We start from the raw sequence: 13837 nt of genomic DNA on the forward strand, positions 1-13837 counted from the left end.
GCCAATCAGGTGGTTTCCATTTGATATTGCATGGTGGATCAGAATCTGATGGTACTTTTCTTTGTTCATAATTCCAATTCCAAACAGCACTGCATCCTATCTGATTCACTGAAGTCCAGTTCTTGTGCAATTTTCATAGCTTAGCCTCTTCTCTCTGTTTACCTTCCTCAAGAATGGCTTCTTACCCTTCCAGGGAGACCATATCTGTTGAGGCTTCAGTGAACAGTAGCTGGATCAATGGAAAGTCCAGATGCATCTCTTGGGTTCAGGTCTTTGCTGGATTTCTTCCTGTTTTTAAAGGACATGACTTTCATATACTGATCATCTGCTGTAGATTTGAGGGGGATTGTTTTAGGGCTGAGACTTTATCCGTCAATTTTTTAAGGACATGTTGCAAACCATGCTCAGTTGTTGGTGCAAAAATAAAAATTTATGGCTGAAAAATCGTTGCTATTTTTCATAGATCCATCTAAAGAACATATGTTTTTGTGAGAGGTTGCTAGTAATGAAGTGGATAATGGAAAAACCTAGGAGTTTTTTTTTTATACTTGAATGATTCATAAACATTCTTCTAAGAATGGACAGATACAAGAACTGGACTGAAAACGAGTGCAAAAGCAGCCAGAGTCCAATGGACAACTTTTCCTTCCCACTCCTTCAGGAAGAGTGAAGAACTATTGCTCAAGGACACTTTACAAAATTACAAGAAAGTCTGGCTACTTGGAGGCAAAACATAAAGTAGTGAGGGGATGCTGTACGGTACATTAATTATTAGGAGCATCTAAGTAGTGTTCAGACACGAGCAGCCCATTCAGTTTGTTCCTTGAGCTTCCAGTCAGATGTGAAGAAAAAATACATTTTGTTTTTCTTCAGCTAAAAGGAAAAAAAAAAAAAAGATCGGATTGTGATCAGAGGTATGAACTGACAGTGGCTGGAAGAAGATCGCTGTCTCTTTTAAAACACTCAAAGACATGCAACTATGAACTCAGAGCAAAGCAACATGTGAAATACACACATCTGTTTTAATATATATGTTTAACATACACGTTATAGCTCAAAGTGCTGTACTCAACTTGCCTTATTCTCCCAAGCACTTTTTTCTATCGGTCATTCACACACATGTACTCACACTCGATGGATGCATGTTGGTACTTTAGTTCTGTCATAAAGCTTACATTTCTGTGAGCAGCTTTTGTTGGGGAGAAGTTGTGATGCTCACTCTCTCGATTAAGTCTATTGCAGATCATTTCTGGCGTGTTCTAATTGGAAAAACTAAATCCATCATAGATTTTTGCTAATTTGCATCTTTTTGACTGACTGCATTGCACCGCAAGCCTAAATCTTATTATATAATGAGCACTATCATTATTACAGAGATGTAAATGTTTATTTTCTGTGGATATTAAGTTTAGTCATTAATATTTTTGTTGTGCATGGGTTATTAATGGCAAGTATTTGACACATAAATACACACACTTTGTTAGGGAGCAGCAGCACCCCACCCGGTGCTGCTGCAGGGGGGCAGTGGAGCATTAAGTGGGGCCCTTTCGTGCCGTGCAGGTGTCACAGCAGTGCACATGAAGGCCAGTAGAACCATCCCCTGAGATGACGGAGAGTTTTGGCATTCCCATAGTGGCCGGGCCCCCTAAGCCGTGGACAAGCTCGAACATCTGTGACCGCAGCGACCGAGGCACCAACAGCTGCAGGAGACCCTTGCCCTGACCGGCTGCCCACCATCTCCGGTATAGGAGGCCGTCGTGGGTCTCCAGATTATTGTACTGGGAGTAGTAGGCCTTCACTTTGGGCCCCTGTCCTGATACCCATGTCTAGCCTGGGCGTCGTGCCGCCTCCAGCCAGGCCCCCACTTAAACCAACCTCGCATCAGCCTCCTGCTCCCGCTTCAGCTGCTGCATGGTCAACGAGAGCCATCCCTCTCCGCTTGTTGTGGCCCGATCAGTAGCCATGCCCAGTGCCTCCTGGGCCCACTCCCCCAGTCATTTCAAGAAGGGCAGTTGGTGTGGGCGCAGACAGATGGGTTGAGCAGAGCCGGTGTCGATGGTGTGCTGAACCAGCCGCATCTGCCTGAAATCTCTGTCACTAGCGGCAATGATGTCCACATTCTTGTCCAGGAGGCACCTCAACCGCTGGCGCGGCCACAGGTCATCAACAGCTTGGGTTGTCTTGGTCGAAGGAGGTTTGTCGGGCCTAGAGACTGGGGCTGAGGTGAGTAGAGATGGTCCAGAGCCACCGGCGTCCGAAGTCTGTTGAGTGGCAGCTGCCTGAAGCCCGGCTTGTCTGTCTCTGGTTCCCTCTGTTCCCTGCTTTTGACTGCACTGGAGGGCCAGAGTCTCTGTACCAAGAGTGATCGCCAGCTTCGCGGTGTCAATGCAGGCCCCCCAGCAGGTCAGCAGATCAAGGCCGATGATGCACTGGTCTTGGATGTCAGCAAGCCAGAAGTCATGCACCACCTCCACATCCTTCACTCGGATCCGCAACGTTTCTTCCCCTGCATGTCAGTCCTCTCCCCCGTCACTGTCATCAGCTGGGTGTCAGTGGGTGACCAACCCATCACAAGCGGCCCGGACGTCCCAGGGAGCACCCCAGGTCGTATTAGGGAAATGGTAGACCCCGCATCCACCAGGGCCCGGCAGGGCTGATCCTCAACACAGCAGCTCAGGTAGAGTCCCTTGATGTGGCCAACTAGGCCCACCACCGTGCATCGTTCTTGGAGGGGGGCAGGAAGCTGGAGCAGTGGTCCCCTCGCTACACCGCTCCCCCTCTCGTTTCCCTGAGGCCACGTAGTTCTGGTCTTCGGGGTGGGCGCCAGGCAGTCACGCGCCAGGTGGCCAGGCTCATCGCACCGGTAGCAGCGGCCGGTCGATCAACGGGGATGCCTCTGGGGCACCGAGGGCTGCAGCTGGAATATCTCCGCAGCCTATCCCTCCCTGCCGCAGTCTGTGGCTCTGATTTGGGGGGTAGTTTGGGGGGGTCACCTGCTGGTTAGGTCACGAGGCGAGCACCAGCTCAGCCCTTTCAGCCTCAAGGAGCGCCTCACAGAGAGTTCGAGGCATGGCCAGGCGGACGTGTTGGCGCAGTCGCTCTGGAAAGAGTCCTCGCAGAAAAGCATGCAGGCTAAGCTGCTGCTGGGAACTCCGGGTAGCCACGACGAGCATATAGCAACACATCAGCTGCAAAGGTGCCCAGGCTCTCCCCTGTCCAGCGGCTCCAGTTGGTCAGCTGCTCCCTGCTCTGATCAGTGGAGTGCCGCTGCCCAAATCACCTCTCGAGTGCCATGGTGAGGGCCTGGAGCTCATGCTGATCTGCCGGGCTAGGTCAAGGAGTACCTGCAGTGCATCTCCTTCCAACGCTAGCGCTAGGTGTGTAGCAGCCTCTTCATCGCTCCAGCCACTATGCCTCGCAGCTAGCCATACTTGTGAGAGGTAGGGCTCTAGCGGAGTTAGCCCATTGTATTTCGGTACCTTAGCTGGCGTTGTAGGCATCACTGCTTGCTGTCGGGGGCTTGGCCTATTGGTCGCCAGAGGCAGCCCACGAAGCATTGTCCTAGCGTTTGTTGCAGCGGGCCGCTGCTCCTCGACGGCTTGCTCCAGCCTCTGAATATCTCTCTCCATTCTGGCGAGGGTGAACTATCCCACTTCTGACACCAATGTGGTGAGCTCAGACAAGGAGGAGACAGAGGTAATGTCCAGTCTGGCATCCCGCAGTGTTAGCCAGGGAGCACAGCCGTTTAGCATTCAACAGACTAACACTAACACAACCACTTGGCGCAGCTCTAGCATAACAACAAAAAAAGAGCGTCACCTGTAACCATGACAACATAATGCTGCAAACCTGGAACAACAGAACATAGCTGTCAAAATCCCAAACAGCCCTGACCAGCTACAAAATTAAGCAATATTAAATAATAAGAAATTTTAGTGTATTTCGTGTACATGTTATTTTATGGTATGATATTTACAATATAGCACAAATCCATAATAATAAAGTTTAATTTCAATGTAAACAGGGGGCGTTAAGATGCTCATTAAAGTTTAATTATACAGTTTTAATTTCTTCCAAAATACTCCTACTCCTATACTCCTTTCTAAAATAAACCGAAAATAAATACATTTACCTGAATAAAAAATTCCTTTGAAATAATTTCTTTCTAAATGTCAGCTTTTCTAAGTGAAACATTGATGTTAGTGAGCCTCCTTTAAACCTAAAACCAAGAGTATACCCTCAAGAACCACCAACTAAAACAAAATTACATCCAAACAACCAAATAGTTAAAAAAAATAAAAAATTAGTCCGATCTTTGCTGTTTGACAGGAGTGATGATTAGGGGGGCAGTGTTTGTGCCACTGTCACTACTACCAGGACTGAAAAATGGATAAAGTTTCTCTGTGAAGGTTTGGCCAGTATATGAGTGAAGAAGAACTGCAGCATTTACATCATAAAAGGAAACCAAACCCTCCTCATAATCCACAAAAACTCTCACCTTCTCTGGGTGATCATTCACAGAGAGAGGGACAGGATCGGCAGCAAGTGCAAAGTACTCATTTCTGTCCCTCAGACATATAGCCCAGTAGCCGTTCTCTGGGTTAAGTTTAATTTCTCCCTTCCTATTGACCGACCCTTTGGCCACTCCTAACGTCCACCCAGTCTTTCCTTTAACCTGGACGTCATAGTAAAGTCTTCCACAGGAGAAGCCTCGTGTCCCTAAAACAGAAATTGCAGGTTCAAATCTTTTTGAGCTGTCTGGCAGTTCCTTCCATTCATAATCACAATGAACTTGCTTCCCATCATTGGACAGGATGAGAGCAGGATGTGCCGTATTGGGATCCAAAGTAACATCCACCGCATTCTGCCGAATGTTGTTGAACTGAGCGTCCCGTATCATCTTCACCTCATTTTTGATGGTCTCTGTCAGCTCATCCACAGCTTTCACCAAAGCTGTCCTTGTGATTCCCTCGTATATTGCTGGACAGATGCTGACATCTGTCCAGTCTTTGGTGGGTGGAGCAGCATTCAGGGACGGGAAGCTCTGGAGGAAACGAAGACGGTCTTTAGAGCGTGAGAGTTCCTCCATCTCATCACGTCTCCTTGTCAGCTCAAAGGCCTCCTGCTCCAGCTCTGTGATATAAACTTTGGTCTGTTTCTCTGTCCTTTTCTGGTTCTCTTCAGTCATCTCGATTAGCTCTGCCTGAGCTCTTTCCAGAGACTTAATCAGAGCCGAGAAGACCCGAACACCATTTGCTGTCTCTCTGTCTGCAGCTTCTGTGCTGAGCTTTAAAGATTGTTTGAGCTCGTGGACTTTTCTTTGTCTCTCTTGGATCATGTGGAGAATTTTAGCCTCTGTTATCCCAAGTTGTGTTTTTTTTGCTTCATATTCCTCTTTCAGGGGAACTACCCGGTGAAATCTGTGATCTACGTCCACACATGACTGACATATGATCATTTGTTCATTCTTGCAATAGAAGTCCAAAGGTTTGCCATGCTCAGCACACATCCTGTCTTCTTCTTTCTCCACAGAATTAAACAGCTTGTGAGATTTTAAGATGGACACTGTTTGATGAAAATGTAGATTAGCTACAAAGAAGAGTGTAAGAAAGGTTAAGCTAAGAATTATGAACAGGCAGGACTTCAGCGATGTCCGTTTAGGTGCAGCAGGAGCATCATAAGAACCTTTCTCTTGTATGGCATTGTGTTGTTCTGAGCTATCATCAGCTTTCTTTCCAACAGTTTTTCTAAACTGAACAGCCATCTCAGATATGAAAGTATTCACACCAAGCTTATATTTCCTATCCACCTGCTCTTTGCACATGGGACACTTGCGCTGGGAATTAAAATTTAAATGTTCCGTGATGCAGTCTTTGCAGAAGTTGTGTCCACATGGGAGTGTGACGGGATCCCTGAACACGTCCAGACAGATGCAGCACAAAAGCTGCTCTTCAGTCAGAAGATAGCTGGCAGCCGTCATGTTGATGATCTGCAGCCAAAAGAGAGAATGAATGGAGCCAAAACTTTTCTTAAAAACATAAAAAAACTCATATATTTTAAATATGTTCAATAACACTGTGTGTGTGAAATTGTAGGTTTCAGAAATTTTCTGCATGCCTAAAATTATTATTTTTTTGTGTGAAGTGAAGTAAAACATTGGCAATAAAAAGCATCTAATACATGAAGATAGCTATTGTACCCACTGTTGGTCAAGTTACATGAAAAAAGTAATTAGTAACTAATTACTTCTCCAAAATAGTAATCACGTCACTTTACTGATTACTTATTTTCAAAAGTAATTAGTTACTTAGTTATTAAAAACATGATATACAACCTGAATAGGTAATAAAGCAATGGACCTTTCAGCCCAATTCCATTTTTTATGCACAATTGATCATGTAAAATGTAATCAAATGATAAAGTCTCTTTAAAACTTGTATTATTTGTTTTAATCTTTTAACTTTATGCACATTGCATCAAGCAAAAATTAAACAATACAGGGAGTGCAGAATTATTAGGCAAATGAGTATTTTGTCCACATCATCCTCTTCATGCATGTTGTCTTACTCCAAGCTTTATAGGCTCGAAAGCCTACTACCAATTAAGCATATTAGGTGATGTGCATCTCTGTAATGAGAAGGGGTGTGGTCTAATGACATCAACACCCTATATCAGGTGTGCATAATTATTAGGCAACGTCCTTTCCTTTGGGAAAATGGGTCAAAAGAAGGACTTGACAGGCTCAGAAAAGTCAAAAATAGTGAGATATCTTGCAGAGGGATTGCAAAGCTTCTGCAGCGTGATCATCGAACAATCAAGCGTTTCATTCAAAATAGTCAACAGGGTCGCAAGAAGCGTGTCGAAAAACCAAGGCGCAAAATAACTGCCCATGAACTGAGAAAAGTCAAGCGTGCAGCTGCCAAGATGCCACTTGCCACCAGTTTGGCCATATTTCAGAGCTGCAACATCACTGGAGTGCCCAAAAGCACAAGGTGTGCAATACTCAGAGACATGGCCAAGGTAAGGGCCAAGAAATATCTCAAGACTGGTTTTTCTAAGGTTTTATGGACTGATGAAATGAGAGTGAGTCTTGATGGGCCAGATGGATGGGCCCGTGGCTGGATTGGTAAAGGGCAGAGAGCTCCAGTCCGACTCAGACGCCAGCAAGGTGGAGGTGGAGTACTGGTTTGGGCTGGTATCATCAAAGATGAGCTTGTGGGGCCTTTTCGGGTTGAGGATGGAGTCAAGCTCAACTCCCAGTCCTACTGCCAGTTTCTGGAAGACACCTTCTTCAAGCAGTGGTACAGGAAGAAGTCTGCATCCTTCAAGAAAAACATGATTTTCATGCAGGACAATGCTCCATCACACGCGTCCAAGTACTCCACAGCGTGGCTGGCAAGAAAGGGTATAAAAGAAGAAAAACGAATGACATGGCCACCTTGTTCACCTGATCTGAACCCCATTAAGAACCTGTGGTCCATCATCAAATGTGAGATTTACAAGGAGGGAAAACAGTACACCTCTCTGAACAGTGTCTGGGAGGCTGTGGTTGCTGCTGCACGCAATGTTGATGGTGAACAGATCAAAACACTGACAGAATCCATGGATGGCAGGCTTTTGAGTGTCCTTGAAAAGAAAGGTGGCTATATTGGTCGCTGATTTGTTTTTGTTTTGTTTTTGAATGTCAGAAATGTATATTTGTGAATGTGGAGATGTTATATTGGTTTCACTGGTAAAAATAAATAATTGAAATGGGTATATATTTGTTTTTTGTTAAGTTGCCTAATAATTATGCACAGTAATAGTCACCTGCACACACAGATATCCCCCTAAAATAGCTAAAACTAAAAACAAACTAAAAACTACTTCCAAAAACATTCAGCTTTGATATTAATGAGTTTTTTGGGTTCATTGAGAACATGGTTCGGAGTCTTCTCTCACCCCCGTTCTCTGCGACCTGCTGGAGCAGGGGGGCTAGGACTAGGAGGAGGAGTTGGCCGTCCGACTGCGGTCTGGAGTGTGGAGCCTTCCTGCTGCTGCGGAGTCGGGGCGGTCTGCCTCCCCCCACCGCAGGGAAAAGGGAAACACCACCTGGGTCTGGGTGCAGTTCCCCCCTCCAGGGGCGGGGGCACCTAGACCCGGTTTGTAGAGTACGCTTGGGGAGTGTGATCGTGTGTACAACGTCTCTTTATGTCTGTCTCCACGTTGGTTGAGTGTGGAGTAAGTGCATATGAGAGCATGAGGGTGGGAATGGATGTTTGTATCTGTGTGTGCCTGTATGTCTGTGTCTATATGTCAGGTTGGGTGTCAGGCGCCACCTCTCTGGGGACATCTCAGGCCCTCCAAGGTTTGGAGGCCTATCTCCCCCTACCACCACTTCCCCTACCAGTGGCGGACCCCCTCAGACATCGGTGCGTTGGTGGTTCTTTGTGTCCGGGGATGGGCGTCCAGGTACACACTGGCTCACTCCTTGGCGGCCGCTTATCGGGGCCTGGAGCCTGGGGCTCGCTCGGGCCACTTCGGAGGTGGGGTGCCCCCGGTCTCTCGGCCTGGGGCTCGGTCACTCAGGCGCAGCTGGCTGCCGGCGAAGCTCACGGGCGCGTCACTGCAACTCCCCCTGGCTTCTGCTCCGCGGCTGCTGAGTGAGCCCTCATCTGGGACTCTCCTCAGCTCTTTCCGGGACAGTGGCGCAGCTGCCCCTCTGTTGGTCTTCCTTGGTCTCTTGTGTTCTGGGGGCCTCTGGATGTCTGGAGTTTTGATCTCCTCCACACCTACTTCACGCCCTGGAGGACGGGGCTGTGGCCCCCCCACACCCTCTAGCAGATTATTACATGAAGGGACCTTTTAAAAAAACAAAAAACAAGCGCGTCCATGCTCACAGGTGTACACACGGGTGATCACACCCACAAACTACACCCTTTTTGGCTCCTACCTCAAAGCACACTGTGTTCTGTTGATCTTATGTGCTGCACAATAATGTTTAACATTTAGTATTTACTGTCATATTCCCATATATCATTGTGATGTTGTTTATTCTATTACTCTTGTTCTCTTCTGCTTGCTTTCTTTTTTCTTTCTCAGCAGGTGATCCAGGTGATTGATATATGCATTTTTTTTTCTCTGCCCGTTCTGTTGGTTTTTGTTTTTTGCCCTTCTCCCCCGTCCCTCTTCTCAGCTGTTTCTCTTTCCCTCTTTCTTTCTCCCCTTCTTTCCCCCAGTCAAGTCTGTCCCGTATTCAGTAAGTGAAAATAAAATAAACAATAAAAGGTGAATCAAATGGACCATTACGGCAAGGCGGGGTGGTCAGTTTGGTAAAGTAAATCCGTTGGGCATCTTTCTTTGCCTTTAGACAACAATTCTGATGGCAAAAGAGCCAAACGGGACAGGCCAAAAAAAAAAAGGAAAAAAAAAAAAAAAAAAAAAAGAGAACATGGTTGTTGTTCAATAATAAAATTATTCCTCAAAAATACAACTTGCCTAATAATTCTGCACTCCCTGTATGCAACACCTCTCTGACATGAAGAAATTGTTTAATATTTAAACCAATTTTCTGCATATTTCAACATGTTTTTAGTAGAAGTGGAACAGCCGGAGCTTTGCCCAGTGCTGCAGCGGTCATGTCAGTGGGGAGATCCAGGGGTTTCTCTGTGAATTTCACATTCCCGTGGCAGCGTGCTAGATACTTGCTCTGTAGATTAGGGTTTTTTTTACGCTGTAAAAAGAAGTTTACTTCTCACACAGTGTGCAGCGGATGCTAATGTTTTTGTCACTTTTTACAGAATCAAACTCAAACTAAGGTCAGTACTTCCATGCTTTAAATGCTGCACGGTCGTACTCTCTCCTGCCCTCTATATATTATCCATTGTTGCTCTGCCCATGTCTGTTACCATGAACGTCGCACTTGCTTATGTCATTGTCATGAGACACTCACAAACCAAATCACAGTGTAGTAACGCAGTAATGCAGCATGCTTGCGGGAAAGTAAGGGTAATCTAATTACTTTTTGCAATAGTAATCCCTTACTTTACTCATTACTTGATAAAAGTAATCTGATTACAAGTGTTACTGCCCATCTCTGATTGTACCCATGTTTGGCTTGACAAAAAATGAGCTCAGGAGTTAGAGTAGATCATCTACTCACTGGAAGGTTTAAAAACTGCCTGCTCCTGTCTGCATGCCAAAGTGTACTTAGATGTTGAACCCTGATCTCAGTGGAATATTACTGTTAGATAAAAATAACATGCAAATGTAGAAAAGAAGTGCGCTGATTAACCAGTCACACATTACAGAACTCGTTCCTGTGTGCTAGTGTTAAAATAGACACACTGCCAGTTAAATAGTGCCACACTTCTGACAAATTTAAAAGCAATAAACATAAAAGGCAAAAATATATGAGCTTTACTATAATTATGTAAAATCAACACAAAAACTGCATCTGAATATCTGAAGCAGTTACAATAATCATTGATTATGATAATTGATTATTTCATCTCATAATCTGCTGCCATTTTAAGGTAACTGAAATTGTACTAACCTGTGTGTCTAAGAGTCATCTGCTGTGCCGCTGGAAGAATGAATTTATTTAATGTTACTCTTCCTTGTTATGGAAATACACTGAAACCTTTTCAGGCAAGCGTGCACACACCCATGACTGCGAGCAACCAATAAATTCTTTTGCTCACCTGAGCTTGTTTGCGTAAGAGCACATCCGTAAATCTATAGGATGTAAGATGCAAGCTGGGACAAAGTACACTGAGAGGCACTAATTGTCTGTCTTGACTTTAAACAGGCTATTCAGGCTTGAAAGCAATATCAAACCACGGTAACACTGACTGTATAAACGTGTTGTAGCATGTGTGAGATTATTATTCTATCATATGTTATCCTATGCCTGTAATCGAAATGAGTGAATCATTATACTGCTGTAAGCCACATCATATCTATTATGGAGAGTATGATCAGTATGTAGTTTTAGTTTGCATTATACTTCTGAATTAAGAAAAATGTGAAAATCATTAGATTTCTTAGATAGGTTTATATTATCCTATACTGTTGATTTACTGTGAATGAATGACACTGTTTCATGACATTTCATACTGCTGAGTTAAGAAGAGGATATTGTGTGCAGAGGGCCTTGTTGTCTGATAACGGAGGAGACGGACCACATTCCACAGGAGTTTCACCCCCACCTGTTTTCTGCAAGCAGTAAAACAGGGAGCCGAGGCCATAAGTCAGGCTCAGCCAGGAGTTAGAAAACATGTGAATGTTAGGATTTTACGACTAGGTGGGGGCCATCAGAGGCTATAAGAGTTTGAGTAACCCTCCACCATTTTGAGATTTGCTGTGACCCTCTCCATCCAGATGGTTTGTGCTCAAAAGTGTTGAATTGTATGTAATAAAGTAATTGTTGATTGAGCATTTATACACCGAGTATTGTCCTTCCTTCAGCCCAAAGATCGAAAGAATTGGGAGGATTTAACACATGGCAGTTAGGGATGGGTATCGAAAACCGGTTCTTGTTGAGAACCGGTTCCCACTGTTTCAATTCCTTGGAATTGTTTGCCATTTTTGAAAACGATTCCCTTATCGATTCCAGTTGCCCCGAATGACATCACCACGTTGCGGAGCGTCATTTACCTGGCAGGAAACGCGGCAGCGGCTCAAACGCTCAAAACTTTGGTTACTTTACGAGAATGGATGACAACAGGGCAACTTGCAATACTTGCAAAGTAGATATTTCATTTAAGGGAGGAAACACTACAAATATGCAAAAGCATTTGCTCACAAAACACACGATGACCTTAAATGAATGTTGTGTTTTTAATTCCACTCTGGACTCGTGAATCTCAACCCAGCAGCAGCGGTAACGTTTGCACGTCCTCTCCTGTTAATGCAGCAGGTAAATAATCAACTAACAGTGCATATTATGTTAGCGCGATCTGCCTTATTACAAAACCTGCCATTACTGTGCATTTAGGTGACCATGATGAGAGAGACAGACAGAGTCTGGCTGGCGCTCGCTGGCAGTTCTCGCTGCAGTCTACCGGTAGCGTCTCCTTTCAGGCCAGGATAGACGAATGTCACCGAGCAGTGACTAAGTTTGTGGTCAAAGGCTTGCACCCATTTGCCACAGCAGAATCCCCTTATTTTCAGTAAGTGAATGTGTTTAATTGTAGGCAGGGACATTACAGGATATTCTTGTGTAATTGCTACAGAATAATTTATGTTATACTTTGTTATTGCTACAGAAGAACACTTATTTTATTATTTTACATTTATATTTCTTTTCCTGGGGACCCTGTGACACCCTATTGAAGAGCCGTAGGCTGGATCTCTTAAGATCTCACTGTTGGGTTTGTAAGGCCATGTTACTCCTAAATTTCTATCTTGTTCAAAGAGAAGATATAAAACAAAGTTCTAAGCTAATCGACCTCAGTGTTCTCCTTTTTTTAAAAAGAATCGAGAAAGAATCGAATCGTTAAACAGAATCAAAAATGGAATCAGTATCGTGAAAATCTTATCAATACCCATCCCTAATGGCAGTTATCAACTTCATAATGTGTGGCCATCACACAGATGTAATACAGTGTCTGCTGGAATTAGCATAAAATCAAATCACTTTTATTGTCACATCACACGTGCAGGTACATGGGTACAGCACATGCGAGTGAAATTCTTGTGTGCAAACTTCACAAGCAACAGAGGTGTGCAAAATGCAATACAATAACATAAGAACAAGCAAAATATAAGAATCAGTAATCTGAGGATTATAACAATAAATATAAGATAAGATAAGATAAGATAGAACTTTATTAATCCCTCGGGTGGGTTCCTCTGGGAAATTCGATTTCCAAAAAAGCACAGCACCGACAGAAGTTACAGAGTTATACACACACACATATATATAAATACAGAGACAATATAAATAAAATATACAAAGGGGATAAATAGAATAAATAGGAATAAAAATAAAAATACAAGTGAATTGCACATTTCAAGTATTGAGTCTATTGCACTGTTGACTATTAACAAAAGTATTGCACAAAAGGTATTGTACAGTGAGGTGAAGAGGCACTACAGCTTAGTTGTTCCCCCCTCCTTTGTCCTCCTGTCTCCCCTCCCTCTCCCCTCCAGAGAGGAGTTAAACAGTTTGATGGCGTGTGGGACAAAGGAGTTTTTAAGTCTGTTAGTTCTTGTCTTGGGGAGAAGCAACCTGTCACTGAACAGACTCTTCTGATTGTTTATGGCCGTGTGCAGAGGATGCCTGGCATTGTCCATAATGTCCATCAGTTTCTTTAATGTCCTTTTCTCTGCCACTGTCACCAGAGTGTCCAGCTTCATGCCGACCACAGAGCTAGCCCTCCTGATCAGTTTCTCCAGCCTGGATGAGTCCTTCTTTGCTGTGCTGCTCCCCCAGCACACCACAGCATAGAAACGTACTCCAGCAACCACCGACTGGTAAAACATCCTCAGGAGCTTCCTGCAGATGTTAAAAGACCTCAGCCTCCTGAGGAAGTACAGTCGGCTTTGGGCTTTTTTATACAGGTGCTCTGTGTTGCATGACCAGTCCAGTTTATTGTCCACCCACAGCCCGAGGTACTTGTACTTGTTGACCACCTCCACCTCCTCCCCCTCTATCTGAACCGGCAGTGGACCTGCTCTAGACCTCCCGAAGTCCACAACCAGTTCCTTAGTCTTTGAGGTGTTGAGTTGCAGGTGGTTTGTGTGACTCCATGCGACAAAGTTCCTCACCAGACTTCTGTACTCCTCTTCCTGATCATCCCAGATACACCCCATGATGGCTGTGTCGTCTGCAAACTTCTGAATGTGGCATAAT

The 13837-nt window shown here is 44.7% G+C and overlaps 1 protein-coding gene across 1 annotated transcript; it reads right to left on the reverse strand.

The window, feature by feature from the left end:
• Nucleotides 1-347: 347 nt before the first annotated feature.
• On the reverse strand, nt 348-10559 carry LOC146555388 (nuclear factor 7, ovary-like). Its single transcript, XM_085252760.1, has 2 exons — nt 10535-10559; nt 348-5989 (listed from the first exon to the last, which is right to left on the reverse strand). The coding sequence occupies exon 2, from the start codon at nt 5978-5980 to the stop codon at nt 4304-4306; it is 1677 nt and encodes a 558-aa protein (XP_085108886.1). The 5' UTR covers nt 5981-5989; nt 10535-10559; the 3' UTR covers nt 348-4303.
• Between the last annotated feature and the right edge of the window lie 3278 nt (nt 10560-13837).

The sequence above is a fragment of the Mchenga conophoros genome, linkage group LG17, assembly GCF_057382185.1.
Source record: "Mchenga conophoros isolate Kocher_MC1m ecotype Shallow Benthic linkage group LG17, M_conophoros_male_GT1.1, whole genome shotgun sequence".
NCBI classification, from domain to species: Eukaryota; Metazoa; Chordata; class Actinopteri; order Cichliformes; family Cichlidae; genus Mchenga; species Mchenga conophoros.